This window comes from Ammodytes marinus, assembly GCF_949987685.1.
Source record: "Ammodytes marinus genome assembly, chromosome: 18".
NCBI classification, from domain to species: domain Eukaryota; kingdom Metazoa; phylum Chordata; class Actinopteri; order Uranoscopiformes; family Ammodytidae; genus Ammodytes; species Ammodytes marinus.
In genome coordinates this window covers 8856124-8872216 of record NC_137222.1, presented here as the reverse complement: position 1 = coordinate 8872216, position 16093 = coordinate 8856124, and the positions used below count along the sequence as shown (strand labels likewise).

The window sequence follows — 16093 nt, the reverse complement described above, 5'->3', positions numbered from 1 at the left end:
AAGCACAGTATAATCAGCCTCCCCCCTGTTATAAAAACCTGCGTGTACAGATATAACAGTTTTCTGGCCCGGTATTGTTTGTATCACACCGCTTGCTCTCACAAGCCGCGGGAGGGAGGGGGGAGAGTCTGTGACCTTAAGAACTGTGGGGCCCGTACTGTCTAATTCCATGTTTATGGTTTTGCCTTTTATAACACACAGACGGGAGCTGCCCAGGCCACAGGCACACGGAAATATCATCATGCGCCCTCTCTCCACTGCTAATTGGTGCCTTGGTACCATCCCTCTGGTGGTGGTGGGGGTTGAGCTTTGTGCAATGGCGACACGTGAAGCAGGGCCAATTTTCTTTTTGTTGAGCGTTTGCTTCTCTTGCTCTTCTTGCTATTATTGCGCCACAGAATGTGCCATACCACCCGTCAAAACAACATATGAAAAAAATGCAAATTAAATCCCATGTTGTCGCTTTAACAAGAAAGAAAACTGACGGAATAAACATATTCATAAAACAACATAGTTATATGATTTTTTTGTGACATTGCTTTACCACTTTACCACTTTTCTGACCAAACACAATGACCAAGATTCAACAATAAAATGTCCACATTTTCTCTGTGGGTGTCTTGAATGTTGTTAAATAAACTTTGCTAAGAACAGGGGAAAATTCAAGTAAGAAAGTAATGGGACTGGGATTTATTTGTTTTTCTTTTTTTCTAACAACTCTTGTATGTTGTGTATGGCGTGCACTGCAATAATTGTTGACAATTTGAGAACATTGACATTTAATTGTAGTTTAACATTATGGTTTCCCTGGGAACAGTGAAGATTACTATGAGTCTTTTACATCATAGCCTCAAATCTGAAGCTCCGTGCTTTCATTGATTTAAAACAGATATAAGAGAGGGTTATTTATTTGACTGTATTACTGCATACCTTTCCTGACATTTTGGCTCAGATTATAGAGTGGTAGGCCTACATCAACGGTTTTATTGAACTCCAGATATATTATCAAAAGAAAAAAAAGTAAAGCTTTTATGTGAGTTCACATGTGAGGAGGAGTTGCACAGAGAAAACGCACAGCAGTATGGGAGGGGAAGGGGTAGGGACGAACGGCTTGTGGCTTGCGGGTGACGTGAAAGAGGACAACAAAGTAATTATGGTAGGACTAAGGATAGACATGGAACTGGGCGAGGGAGGGAGTGGGGAGGAGAGGGAGAGATAGAATGAGAAGAAAGAGAAGAGGAAGAAGAAGAGGGCAGGCTGAGGGTGGGGGGTGTAGTAACCTGCTGGAATCTTCATCATCACACACCATGGTTAATTAGCCTCTGACTGTGGCGGCAAACATATTCTGTAGCCATCTGGAGAAAGCAAGGAGGGGTTAGTTTTATCACCCAGTGCCGCTTTCAGACGTATTGTGCATGTCTTTTTTAATTCCAAAGTTTTATTCATCCATTCCATCCGATCCATTGATTGTGTCACTTTTCTGGAAAGCTGTGTCATGTTTACATTCGCAACTATCTGTCAGTCAATCTGTCCTAACTCTCTCTTCCAGCCGTCTGCCATAGTGACTAAGGAGGACCCTGATACATCCCTGTGATATCCATATGCATGATATGTAGGCTACACCTCCACACGTTTATGGAATTGCAAACAAACATTAGAAAAAAATGTAAGAAATGTGAGTGTGAGGTACTCTATTCCTAACGACTGCACTTTTCTCATCATCCACAAGGGGTCGTGATTACATTGAAAATATTCCTCAAGGAGGTTTTTTACTGTGACCCTGCAATCATTTGTGTTTGGAGGTAATCACCGCTGTTGACAGTCTGCTTCACCTACAGTGCCATGTGCCAAGATTGACTTTCACTGACACGGCTCATATACTAACTGTGTGTAGCGGCTAGCCAACTACTCCAATCGATTAATTGCTTTATTACTACTGACAACAAATAATCCTATGCCAATGTGGAAAAGAGAGGGACATTATTCACACACTCTTTACCTATCTGAAATGGATTCAACCCAGTTACAAACACTGCAAAGAAGTAACAAATAAAGTAAAGTGTGACCACAAGTTATCCAAATATAAGAGCTAACTTTTATTGAATCAGCCAGCAGTTTACTGTCACAATAATGTCTGTCACCTTGCATAGTGTCGTCATGTTTTATTGATTTATTCATAGAACAGTTCTAGAGTATCAGATACATAGCCTACACAGAGTCAAGCCTATAGATCCTCAACGCTTGGCATTATATGCTCCTTTCAAAGTTTACAATCAGACAAAAGTTACAGTTAGATGTTTGGGTCAAAACAAATTATTATCTCTATTTTTATTTTGGTATAATTAATTGAACAAAGGAATACATATGAATAGCCTGTAAACAATATAAATATGTGGGTCGTATCTTTTTTGTAATTTAAGTCACTGTGATGGATAAGTGTTTGGGCTTATTACTTATCATTTAAATCCATAATGGATTTAAATGATAGATAGATAGATAGATAGATAGATAGATAGATAGATAGATAGATAGATAGATAGATAGATAGATAGATAGATAGATAGATAGATAGATAGATAGATAGATAGATAGATAGATAGATAGATAGATAGATAGATAGATAGATAGATAGATAGATGGATAGATTGATTGATTGTTTGATTGATAGGCTAATATAATCAAAAATCAAACAGTAAAAAATGTGCCTTGTCCGTCCGTTTCCATTGATTGGAAGAGTAGGCCTATCTATTGAGTTTATGTAATTAAATCAATGTCATGTCATTGCAGTGTATTACCTGGTGCAGCATCTGACCAGCATAGGGAAGGGAGACAATAAATGTGGATAGTGTGGATAGCCCATAGATAGTGGGATAGCCATTAATCACCTCTAACGACTGAACTCCTTTTCCCACAATGCTTCGCTCTTGAGTGCACGTGTCATCCAAACCGGAGTGAACGTCACATTCCTTCATTCCTTTTTCCCCCAGTCTGTCTGGGACGTCGGAGTTAGCCGCCACTAGATAGCTAATCCTCTTCCCCACTTTTTTATCTTCTGATAAACACTCCCATGACACGGCGGATTTGATCTAAGGAGGTGGTCCCGGGTTCCCTCGGAGTCAGCATCTCTCTTCGGGTGAGGATTTATCCCATTTTAATCCGGTTGAATGTGTCTTGTCGGCTTGCAGTGCTATAACAACCAGGTAACAGTTTTATAACATGCGCCGGGTTTTGCTGCGAGTTGTCGCTGTGAGAGAGACGTGGTCCATGCTTTGTCTCCATACTGACAGACCTGTTGATACAGCAGCGTTAACGTATTCCGGGTTGAGTTGGTCATGTTATGCGTGGCCTGTTGTTTACTGTTGTACTTAAAGAGCTAGCTAACGTTAGCTGATGCTGGATGTTAGCCCTAACAATGCGTCACCATTGTTACCGGTGATAACCGATAACGTGGGGACAGCAGCAACGGGATGTGAGGGCTCCTACAGATGAGTCTTTGTTACTTTGACGTGGACATTATGGTACGGGCATGGCTGCAGCAAATGTCTTGTCAAGATGCATCACTTTGCTAACGGATGCATTACAGTTGCTGCTAGCATCCGAGACAGCATGGGCGTGGTTATAGGAGTGCAACATTGGGTGAAAAGGGGATCTAAGGCTATAATTGAATCGTTATGGTCAGCTGATTCGGGTCTCCTTTGCAGCAAGCTTGGTTTCGGTAACGCCACGTTTCTTGCGGGTCAGGAATGACAGCAATAGCCGCTTTACCATGTCAGTGTGAAAGGAGGTGAGCTCGTTGCAGTTCAGCAGCCAGCCAGTCAGCTGTTGACCCTATCAACAAAGAGTGTGGATCACGGCTGTGGCTAGCAGGACAGACAGGGGAAAACACACACACAGATGTAGGCCAGCTACCTTGAAGTCATGTTTAACGTAGGATCCGTCATTTCATATTAAGCAGTTGAATATATAATAGTAGTTATAGGTAGACTTTATGCATGTTTAATGATAAGCACAAACGTGTGCTGTAATAAACGTGTCATTGTGTCAATGACGTTGTAGGCATACATGTTAAATATCCTTTAGGAGTCATGTCTGTTGTTTCTTAGCTAATATTAAAGTCAAGTTTGCTTGTTACATTCCTGAGATTCTGGCTTCTCAGAGAGCGTCTGATTGGATCAGAGTGACTTCAGCGAGGTAAAGGAATGTCTGCCTGCCTCCACAAGTCACACACACACACACACACACACACAACAGAGACCCTCTTGACTTGAGTGAGGGCAGGGTTTGTCCTACTTTGATGCCCAAGAGCAAAATGAAATTAGCATGATTAATCTTCGACAAGATTGATCTGCAGTGGAGAATGGGTTAGTTGATTTGATTATCAAATGCATCCAAGAGGACAATGTGTTCCTCAATAAATAATAAAGGATACATTCACAGTAAGTGCACATTATTGTCACATTAAGTCGCCCGGCATTATTGTGGTGTTAATTCAACATTCTACAAAGTTGCCAGTCAGGTTCAGCCAGTGTCTCATACAGTTCTGTGTATTCATTGTAAGGAGACATTTAACTTGGCTACGGGCCTAGAAACAGTCATTGGTTGAACGTTTTACTTTGTATGATCACATTATAGTCAAACATGTTGTGTATGTTAACTCTTGTGTGTTAAGTCTTCACAATTCTTAGATCCTCAGTTGAAATATATCTTTTTTATCCTTACTGTGTAATACTAACGTGTATAGATGGCGCTTTCGGCTGCATAATATTATACATCAATCATTGGTTTTATCCATACATTGTAATTACATGCTGGCACATGCTTTAGGACTACACTGTTTAGAAAGAGGTGGTTTGTGAAATGAAAGTAGCGTTTTGCTTTGAGTCCATTAAACTGATCTAATCTGTCACCTTAGGCTGTGAAATGGCTGGCGGTTGATCAATAGGCACACCCTTATCATAGCCTTTTCATTCATTAGGACCCTCACCTGACATCATTGCAGCGACAACAGTCTGAATTAACTTTTGAAAGTTAATCATTGAGGAACTAAATGCAAAAACTGTCATGGCCTTGCCACTGAAAAATAGAAAACCTAGTTTAGCTGATGTTTAAACTTGGCCTGAAAGACAGCTTTATTTAGAGCATAGAGTTAGTGCAGTGTCGTTGGGGCGACTGTGGCTCAGTTGGTAGAGCGGGTCGGCTGATGATCAAAGGGTTGGAGGTTCGATCCCCGCCCTGCCACCTGTGTCATAGTTGTTGTGTCCTTGGGCAAGACACTTAACAGCAAAAGAGTCTTCGGTCTCAATGGGATATACCTGTATAAATAAAGGTTAAGAAGAATCAGCCCAGTGATCTGCAGCACCAGCGTAGGCCTACAGTCTCGTATTGATCTAAAGGCTGTAAACTCTGCCCTCAAACAGAGGCATGAAATGATGGAACCATCCCAGAGCAGCTGTTACAAATAATGATTCCAGGGTGTATTGGAGTAGACAGCAGCATGTAACTCTGACCTCTATGCCTTGCGTTAAAGTTAAAGGTTAGAGTCAGCGATTCTGGTGAGAGCTCAGTGAATATCTCCTCATGATCTGCTACCTGTCCATACTGTGTGTGCGCTGAAATACAAGCCTAAACTCTGTAAACTGGTATGTAAACTAAGGGTTTGTAAACAAAGAGGGGCTCATTGAAGCTAGAAACATGCCCATTTAAAGAGCCTTTATGCTGTGTATTAACACTGGAATCTTTTCAGTGCACACAGTACAGACAGGTAGTGGATCGTGAGGAAATATTCACTGATTTTGACAAATACTGATTTTGACAACAAGCATTCTCCAGATTTGCTGACTGCACCTTTAATGCTAAGAAATGTGTAAGCGTTTAGAGCTGTGAAACACACCCAGTTATACACATGCAGTGTTTTGAAGAATGTGGCGTAGGAGCGACACAGTGACATGTTACGGAGAGAGTAAAAACTGGAACACCCTGACTCAGCCTGCAATGCGCAGCAGAAATTTAACCTGCTTTCAGTGGGAACTGCTGCTCATTACGGTGCCTCCAGTGTATGGATGAGTGTGTGGGAAAATGACGAGAGAGAGAGAGAGAGAGAGAGAGAGAGAGAGAGAGAGAGAGAGAGAGAGAGAGAGAGAGAGAGAGAGAGAGAGAGAGAGAGAGAGAGAGAGAGAGAGAGAGAGAGAGAGAGAGAGAGAGAGAGAGAGAGAGAGAGAGAGAGAGAGAGAGAGAGAGAGAGAGAGAGAGAGAGAGAGAGAGAGAGAGAGAGAGAGAGAGAGAGAGAGAGAGAGAGATCCCACGGGTCTCAACAGAAGAAAAACATAGTCACTTCTAAGAGGAGTGTTATCAGGTGGTTGCTTAGAACATAAGGCCTTTAGCTCAGGGAATCCATGCAGAGAAGTCCTCTAGCAAGTTACATAGCATCTATTTTTTGGGGGAAAAAAGGCAATTGCAGGACTATTTTTCAAAGTTGTGGTCTTTCTATGGCCTGACCTATGTGTTCTCACAGTTGCATGTTTTGTCATCACCTCTTGTGTTCAGGCCTAACCAATAGAGAACACAGTTCTGCTGCACACTAACCTTTGTTGTGCCCTCTTTTCACTTTTGTTGCCATTCAGCGTTGAGGCCTCAGAACTTCTACCTACACACACTATACGTGTTGTGAAGCTGAACTATACACCATCACTTGTTTGCCAGGTTTGTGTGTGTGTGTGTGTGTGTGTGTGTGTGTGTGTGTGTGTGTGTGTGTGTGTGTGTGTGTGTGTGTGTGTGTGTGTGTGTGTGTGTGTGTGTGTGTGTGTGTGTGTGTGTGTGTGTGTGTGTGTGTGTGTGTGTGTGTGTGTGTGTGTGTGTGTGTGTGTGTTTTGGATCCAGAGTCAGACAGAATAGCATCGCTGTGCCATTGTCCCATCAGTTCCACAGTAGTGCACATGCCCAATCCTCTCCTATTAGGTCACTACAGGGGCATAAGGGCACAATGGGGCTATTGTTTTAAGTGTACACAAATATCTTAGACCCCCTTATTTTTCTGTTCCTCTAGATTCAGGCCATACTGCATGAGTAAACACATTTACTCACAACAGCTAGTAACAGTGAATGGGAGAGGGCGACTACAGCAGACTCCTTTTGAAGTTTGTAATTATAGCTCTACAAGCACAAATTCCTTCAGCTGTCAACCTTGCGCCCGTTTCAACTTTCTGTGAATTTTTTTTTTCTAGTTTACTACTACTGTACTGTCGCTCTCCCAATAGAGAAGTTTTTGTGTGTTTTGCATGAATTTCAATTAAATAATTACATGTGTTCTGCCTGATTTTCTACATGCTTTTAAAGAGTTTGAAGAGAGGCTTTCACTATCCTGTCCAAGTGTGCCTGTATTTCAGCTGCATTTTGGAGGAGGCAGCTAAAGTGTTGTTGACATTTAGTATTACACATGTTGTGTTGATGATATGAAAGAATAGTGGCTACCTACCTATCTTGTCCAGCTTCTCACACTGGCACTTCCCTCTCCACTGATAGGGTTCAAAATACTAAAGGACACCAAACAAAAGCCCCTTTTACACAGCCAGTGAAAGCCGGGAATATGCCGGAATTTCGGCCCTCCGCCCTGCTGTATAAATGCGACCGTTGCGGAACGAGGGAAGAAAGGTGCGAGAGATTGTTCCGTGAATTTTACTACCTCGGGGGGTAGTAAGATTCCTGACACAATCAGTTCCGCCTCTCTGTTTAAATGCGGCCAGCTTGTTGTTTTGCGGAACAGGGGGGCGTTTGACGTTCCATAGCCTACGTTCTAAACATGCGACCATGTCCCGTAAAAATCACCAAATAAAAGGAACGGCATAAAATCTAGCTGGTCATAAGGTCCGCTGCTCAATCCAAACTCCCACGCTTAATTTTGCAGAGTGTATGAGTCTATTTCTGCCCAGGGGAAGTTGTACAATGGGAAAGCTAGGCTAAGCTAGGCTAGGCTAAGCTAGGCTGCGACCGGATCGCCACCGCTATTATTATCCTAAGTCTGAGCGTATATCCAGACTTTATTTCTGTCTACAGTAACGTGACTTCACACACTGTGTGTATGTGTATGTCTGATTGGCAGATCTCTGCCCTTACAAAGAGACTCGCTCACAGCCAACCTGTCACACAGACACCCACCCACACACACACAGACACAGACACAGAGGTGAAGCAGTGAGCAGCGGAGTGATTTTTGTCAGTTTGGTTGACTGTCCCAGAGATGTTGGACTCAGCGCGTCGCGAGATCAACCGGCACATCGTGGGGACAGTAAAATACGGCCCTCTTACTGCAAGCTCCAGCACTTCTGCTCTCAATTCACCGGCCAGTGTTGTTGTTGTAAAGCAGCTGACCGGCGCGGCGCTAAATGTTTACGTCACACCTGACGCTGTTTACAAGCACCTCTTTCATTCCGGAACGCTGTGTAAAAGGGGCTACTGATGCGCCAGCAGGCCGGCGTTGCTTGGTTCTGTGTAAATAACACAGAAGCAAGCAAAGCCGGCATATTGGAGTGATGTTGTTCCGTCAATATGCCGCAATCTCTGTGTAAAAGGGGCTAAAGATGCAATATTTAAAGCTTTTACTAGTTGCCACAGGCCCATAAACACCATCAAAAAGCCAACAAACTTCTGCATCTGTAGTCACAAACCAGCTGAATTTGTAAAACACTTTGTATACAATCTTTCATGCATTCACAACAGTTTTCTTTGCGACATTTTGGCCTCTACAAATAATCATATAGCAATATCAGTATGTTGCGCTCAATCATCTATTTGCGTATACACACCAACAAACAAATATGGCAACTGAATGACAAGCCACAAAGATGCTTTCCTCGCTCTCAAAATAAGACTACTCCAAAAGATATTTAAACCTAAGTATAAGTTTGTTAATCCAGCAAATCAGTCAGTCCGTAGTAGACCATATTAGTGGTATAAGGAGCTCTCGCTGCATGGGGTGAGAAGGTTGACTAGGACTCCTACTGGGAGGACCGGGTCTCATGGTCTGCTCGGTTTTTTGTTTTGTGGATTATGGTTCTTACTGTTTGGTTGTTGTGTAACCATGCACATCAATGGCTGCAAATCACTGATGCTTGGTTTACTTTGTTAAGGAACTGTGTTGAGTTAATTTTGAAGATCTAGAAGAGAGAGAGGGAAGCATATCCCTAACAGAGGAAAAGGTCTAACAGTCAAGTACTGCTGTGCCTCGCTCTCTTGCTTTGTGAACTAGCTACCATGTGTCATACCGTATAATGAAGTTTCTCCCAAGCTAATATGAAGCTAACTGCGTTATTTGTAGCCATATTTTCCCTTTTGCAAGCAGTCTGTGTGTCAAGCTGCAGTTGATTTGTTAAGCATGAGGGAGAATGCTCTAGTACAGTTTGTCATCACACTTGCTTCTTTTTGCAAGTATTTCATCTGCTCTCTGCTGTTCTGGTGATGTATCCTATCATGGATGGTGTAGATTGGCATTTGGCTCTGCCTCTCAAACAAAGAAACAGTGTGCTGTCCAGTGCCACGCTGTGTCTGTCTGGCCGATAGTACTATCTGCTTGGTCAGGCTTCAGGGGAGCAGTCTTCAGCTTGGTTATATACTAATACTCCATTCTGCTTTGCCAGGCATATCCCAACACACAGTTTGAGTGCATTATTCAGTCGACATAATAAACTACTTGGTGTTGCCTACCCTAAAAACGTCAGTTATTATGTGCTGCTCATTATTTATTATTGGTCGGGTCGCAAACTAAGGTCAAACAGCCCTGCAACAAAATTAATTATGGCCACGTGGCTCTAGACTAACTTTTTCAGTAGTCGCACCATCACATGATTTGGTCTTCAAACATTTACCATAGTAGAATCTCCTGCAGGATTGGTGCATTACTTTTAGCTAGTTGTATGTAATAAACAGGCAACTGTGTTTATTTGAACCTTTTGAAGTGCTGAGTCTGTGAATTAAAAGTCTGAAGTCAGCTGGCTGTAACTAATACTCTGGAAACTGTAGAATAGATCAATGAGTGTAAAGAAAATGACAAATAAGTCTCATCACCAGGCTAATGACCACTTACTAGAAAGTACATAATGGTTTAAAAAAAAAAGAATTAATAATAGAATACTTCAGTATGGCAAAGATTACATGATGATATTTTACGTTGATGTTCACAGGTGTTGGATACTGATAAGCCAATTCTTAGCTGCAGCACAACAGCAGTAAAGCTAAAGGTGTGGCCAGGATGATGTGGAAGGCAGTCCGTCCTTTGTTGGAACAGCTGGTAGACTTAAGGGAGGGAGAGTGAAGGGTGGAGACAGGAAAGAGCAGGGGAGGAGTCTGGGTAACATGGGGACTGAAAGATGCAATGTGTGAAGGAGGAATAGAAGGAGAGTGGGACGGACAGACAAAGGCCAATGCTTCAACCCACTGACAACCAGTGTGACAACCACGGCAACCAATTTCTTCATCAGACATTTCTGCAGTCTATTATGTTTTAGACTTTAGTTCTCAATCACTCTAGATCTGAAACAATTAGCCAATAGATTGACGAACTGGTAACTATTACATACTGGAAGGACACAGGGAAGTGCCCATGTATTTGATTCTCAAATGACATGACGTGTAAAAATATAGAGCGCAACATAACATGGCATGGCCCAACAAGCACACAGAAGCATTTAGTGATGTTGTAAAGTTTATCTTTTGACCCGCTCCCCTTGACTGCCAGTGTTTGAGCTAAGTTAACCTGGATGAGCGACCTTGGCCCATTTCTTAACCAAAAATGCACGCACAGTTACAGGAACAATTTCTGTCGCCTTTTCTTGAGCCGAAGAGTGAGGTAAAAAGCTAAAAATATATATTTTTAAATATTCCTTTAACATTGTTTATTACTAGTCAATATGCAAAAGCTTATATGAATGTTCTTGCTTTCCTTACTTATTTGGATCAGTATCTTGTAATGTGAGAGCCCATATCATTGCTCTGTCTAAAAGTGTGTTTATTGACAAAACGAGACTTGTGTTTGGTAAATGTGAGATGCTTTGCGATGCTATTTTGTTCCTGTGACATTGCAGATTGAGTTTCTAGATTTTAATAGAAGATCGGAGCCGACACCAGCTCGTGTTTATTTTTCTCATGTACGCTTAAAGGTTCAGTAAGCCGAATGGTCAGTTTAGCTAACTTCCTGTCAGTGGCTGCAGTTAGCAGTCCCCTCCCTCGTCCCTACGTCACCACATTAATGCACTGCGGTCTTCAAGCAGCGAGTTATCTAGCATCATCTCAGATCCATAAGTGTGATAGAACATGATAAAAACCATCAAAATAGACATTGGGAAGGATTTCTACCTGCTCTGCCATTGTAGGCGCTGGCGCATACACAGTCACCCATCTGTCGCTCTGCAAGTGCACAAGCAGTGAGACGGGTGCCGGTTGTAGCGTTCTCTCTTCTGATTGGTTATCAGTAGTAGGATCCCCGAAAACTTTATTTGCCGATTACATGCAGAGCGAGTGACTGAGAGATCGGCTTTATGAAACACGCACACTATATAAGTGATCACTGTATGAATAAAGAGCGATTTAACACTTATATTAACATAAATAAATCGCTTACTTCACCTTTAATACAGTGGCCTTTTCTTTGTTTGATTAAATACTTGCTTTAGTCTCAACCCCAAGCCTCCGTCTCTCGCTTCCACCCTACAGGGATGATGGTAGTTTGGATTGTTGACACGTACTTGAACAAATTGGAACACCAGAAGAGCACTGTTGTTATTCTTACTAAGCTGAAAGATAAACCATTGTGAAAACACAGCAGCGCACAAAGACCCCCCTGCACGGCGGGATAAAAAGGACTTTGGGTTAGGTCAAAGTACAGATAAAGTCACAGAGTTCACTTTAGATATTGAGGTTGTTACTTGGGGTATCTCCAATGCATGCACAGCAGGGAAAGAAATCAGCGGGGGCAAAGGGCACAACAAAAAAACGTATATGTCATAGAGGCAGCAAATCGGCCACGATGGATCGATTTGTGCATATATATATATATATATATATATATATATATATATATATATATATCATTATTATATAATAAACTTGTATGGGAGTTCAGTTGGCATTATGTTTCATTCTAAGTGGTATTAAAAAGGTCTTTAAAAAGTCTTAAGGTGTACTATTCACACATCCCGTGTTTAGTTCGGTTGAAACGAACTCAGGTGCACTTCCACCTTCGGTGCGCATCATTCAGGCAGGTGTGAATACAGCAATCGCACTCGGGGGCGGACCAAACAAACGCTCCGAGACCCAGCTGAAGAGGTGGTCTCGATGCGCTTCAAAACGCACTCTGCTGCAGTTCGTTTGTGGTGTGAATTTGGCCGGACTCGATCCGACCCAAATGCAGGAAGCACTGCGCCTTTTCTTTCTTTTCTTTTTTAATAAATCGCCATCAGCTTCACATTATGGGAAAGTGTTGTTGTCGCCATTGTTAGGAAGATTAGTTGTGGTTTAACCGGGAGCCCCGAGCGAAAATATTACATTTGATAATGACGCGTACACATGCTGATATGTTCAGCGATCAGATGGAGAGGGGAGCGTCTCCCGTAGCCTACAGTGCCAACAGGTTCACGCTGCGCTTTGCATGAAGTGTGTGTTTTTATTTGTCTTCCCAACGGGACCGTCAATACTGTCCCCGTGTCAGTTTGGTGCTGAACTGCGCCGAACTGACACAAAGCTGATACACAGCTAAATCAGCTGTGTTTCAGCTTGAGCCTATTCTTCCCGTGAGCCGCGCGTCCAGCAGCAAAAATACAGTAAAAATTATGTTTCACATTGTAGGCTACAAGCCACATAACATGGCATTGCCATAGGGCTACATATTATAACCATATGAAACAACAATAATTTTACGTTTTTCTTCTTTATATATAGGCTAGATATAGGCCTTTTTATTATTTTTAACCCCATATTATATCAATTATATATTTTGCAGTTTTTACTTCGTTCTTTCTGCTTCTCTCCACCCCAGAATGTCTGTCCAATGAATGAATGACCTCAAATCACGTGTGGTTTTGCTTCGTAATGCTGGTTCACTTGCAAAAGGGGCAATATGAAAGTGGACCACACCAACAAAAAAAAATACAAATTCTATTTGGTCTGGACCAAAGCAAGTGAACTAACGGACTTTCCATGTGTGAATACACCCTTAATTTGATTTGAAGAACCCTGATAGAGGAAACACGTATTTCCCAACATTTGATAAAAATTACTCTGAAAAATGCCCCAAAACATATTTCATAAGGGCCAAAAAAAAGCCCCTGGTAAAAAAAAAAAGTAAATTTCAGAGATAATCATGTGAGCAAAGCTATAGAGAACTAGATGAGTTGTAGTAATGGACACACGGGTCAATAGTTATCGGCAGCAGCTTCCCCTCAGGCAGTAATGCTATACTACATGTCAAGGACAAGAGTAGGACATCTGACTGTACTGCAACCACCACCAATAATATGCATCAGTGTGGTGCAAACAACCTGTCTACCATTATCGCATGCTTCTCCATTCAAGGGAGCTCTGTTATTTTAACATCAGAAAAGCTTATACTTATACAAGTTAGAAGAGTTTTGTCAGGAGGCTGTTTGTGCTGAGTTGACAGAAGAACTGCACACTGGTGTCAGTGCTTTGAATGTGTGAAGTTAAAATAAATACATATATTAAATGCTATTTCATTCTGATTATCCAGCTTGGTAATACAATATCTTCCTGCTGGTCCGAGCTCTGATGATTCTGTAGCCTGCTTCCCTGCAAATCACAAGGCTAGTCAAAGCTGCAGCATCACTTATACTACACGCATATGGATTATACTGACACTGCAGTAGGTCAGATGAGGACATGTTGACCCTGCTACACACAGTATGCATATTGCATATTGAAACATTAGTCCTAAATGTACATTAAGAAAAGCAGCATGTGGTGATGAGTAGGCTAATTCTGAAGTGCTAAAATGTCCTTGAGCTAGAGACTAGTTAGGGTCCCGGTCTCATGCTCATCTCAATATGAGCCTCAAGTCCAATCCTCTAATGATAATATACCAACTCCTTGGTTGTAAACATACATGTTAGCGTTATTGGTACTTTTATATTTTGTTTTAAAAAAGTGGAATTCTAAAAAGAAAAAGCGTTATATTGTTATTTGATAAGATACTATATATTTTTTAGCACTTGGTTAGATTCGACGTGAGACTTTAAACAGTAATACTCATTACCACGGCGACAGAAACCCCCTGTGGACTAAACCAAAACAAATAGTTTAAACTTTGTGTGGCCGGCGACTTGTTGGCTGCAAACGCACAGGGCTCCCCATTGAGTCCCCACGGCTCAGTAGATAGCGTTCTACTGCGTGCTCCAGGACCATAAATCCTCTTTGCATGGCTAGTGATCAAGCCATGATGTAAAGGAGCTTAACAGCAGTAGACAGGCCAGCAGGAAGCTGCTTCCCTGTTGGCCAGGGGTCAGGTGATCACACACACACACACACACACACAAGACGCTGACAGGAGTGAGAGAGAGAGATATATATATATAGAGACAGCAGGGAAGAGGTGGAAAAACAAAGAGGGACATGGACGTGAAGAGGTTAATGAATGCGACACTAGTGGGACTTTGGACAGAGAAATTTGCCAAGATGAGTCAGAGGTTTCTTTAAAAAGATGGATTTGGTGTGATCTCAGTGAGAACACGACCAGGGCCAGTTGGTATCTCCGCACCATGACAGTCTTGCTGTTACTGGAAGCAAGCCGTGCATGTATACAGTACATGTTTGTTGACATTGGCTTCTCTGAGTGTTGGGAAGTTGAGGGGGACCAAGGTGAGAGAAATGCCAATTGTTATGACTGGTCGTTAGGAATGCAGCTAACAGTCATTCTTTATAATTCATATCAATTAATGTGCCTATTAATTCCTTGATTTATTGACGACTGATTTTGTCTATAGAATGTCAGAAAACAGTGAAAAATGTCTGTCTGTCATAGAGTGTTTTTTTTTCAGCTAACAGTTCCAACCCCAAATATGTGAAGATAAATGAATAATCGATTTTAAAAATAGTTGCAGATTGTGAGATTGTGCAAATTGATAAAGCAGCTAGTCTTTGCAGCTCAACAGGTAGTTGTTGCCATGACTATTTTGGCAAAAATGAAATATAAACAACCTAATCTATCTAGTCCTCTGGGGACTTTGGCTCACCTTATGTCACATGTTTTCACAATGCTGGAGGTCTCATTGTAAGCGCATGCTGGCCATCTAATCACAGAAGATGAATGCTTTGTTCAAACATGGAAGCTTGTAGTCGTGTTGAATGTTTTTGCTCACACCACGTTTCTCTCTTTCTCTCTTGCGTCTCTTCACAGGTCACTTTCCTCCCTCCCCCCCTCCCTCCATCCCTCCCTCCCTCCCCCTCCTCCTCCCCTTCCACCCATCACCTCGCTGGTTGCCATGGAGAACTCTTCGGTGGCGTCTGCGTCGTCTGAGGCCGGTAGCACACGCTCCCAGGAGATAGAGGAGCTTGAGCGCTTCATCGACAGCTACGTGCTGGAGTACCAGGTGCAAGGGCTGCTGGGAGAAAAGGCCGACGGAGACCTGGACCTGGACAATGGCAGCAAGGTGCCCCAGGTCAGACCCTTATTGTTTTAAATGGAACACATGCTACCGGTAGTCCCTTATCTGTTGGCAGCAGTGGAGGTTAAGTCCATGTGACCAAAAATCTGTTAAACCGGGACTGAAAATGTAATCATGGATGCGTTAGTGTAAAAAGTGTAAAATGTATGAACACGACTGGATGTGTGTGGCCGTTTGCAAATATCATCAACCTATTTTCCGTACATTATTTTGTCAGCCCCATTCATTGGGTTGATCGCCAACATTTAGAAAAATTGGAAATATTCATGAAAGATGGAGTTACAGCAAGTTCACGAAGGAGTGCGAGATCTTCTTCAGCCAACCTTGAGTCTGTCAAGCACTTTAAACATCAGCCCTCAAATTGTACAGTGATTTAGATATGGAAACATTTATCTGCACTTGTTTTCCTGTTTACAATCGGGAACATACGG

At 42.2% G+C, this 16093-nt stretch overlaps 1 protein-coding gene across 2 annotated transcripts in view; it reads left to right on the top strand.

The window, feature by feature from the left end:
* The first annotated feature begins 3007 nt into the window (after positions 1 to 3007).
* ctif (CBP80/20-dependent translation initiation factor) overlaps positions 3008 to 16093 on the top strand; it is a 50982-nt gene continuing 37896 nt past the window's right edge. For both annotated transcript variants that reach the window (XM_080047280.1, XM_080047279.1), the window contains exons 1-2: positions 3008 to 3133; positions 15395 to 15656. In XM_080047280.1, coding sequence (XP_079903406.1) covers positions 15480 to 15656 — 177 coding nt within the window. In that variant the 5' untranslated portion in view covers positions 3008 to 3133; positions 15395 to 15479. The remainder of the gene's footprint in view (positions 3134 to 15394; positions 15657 to 16093) is intronic.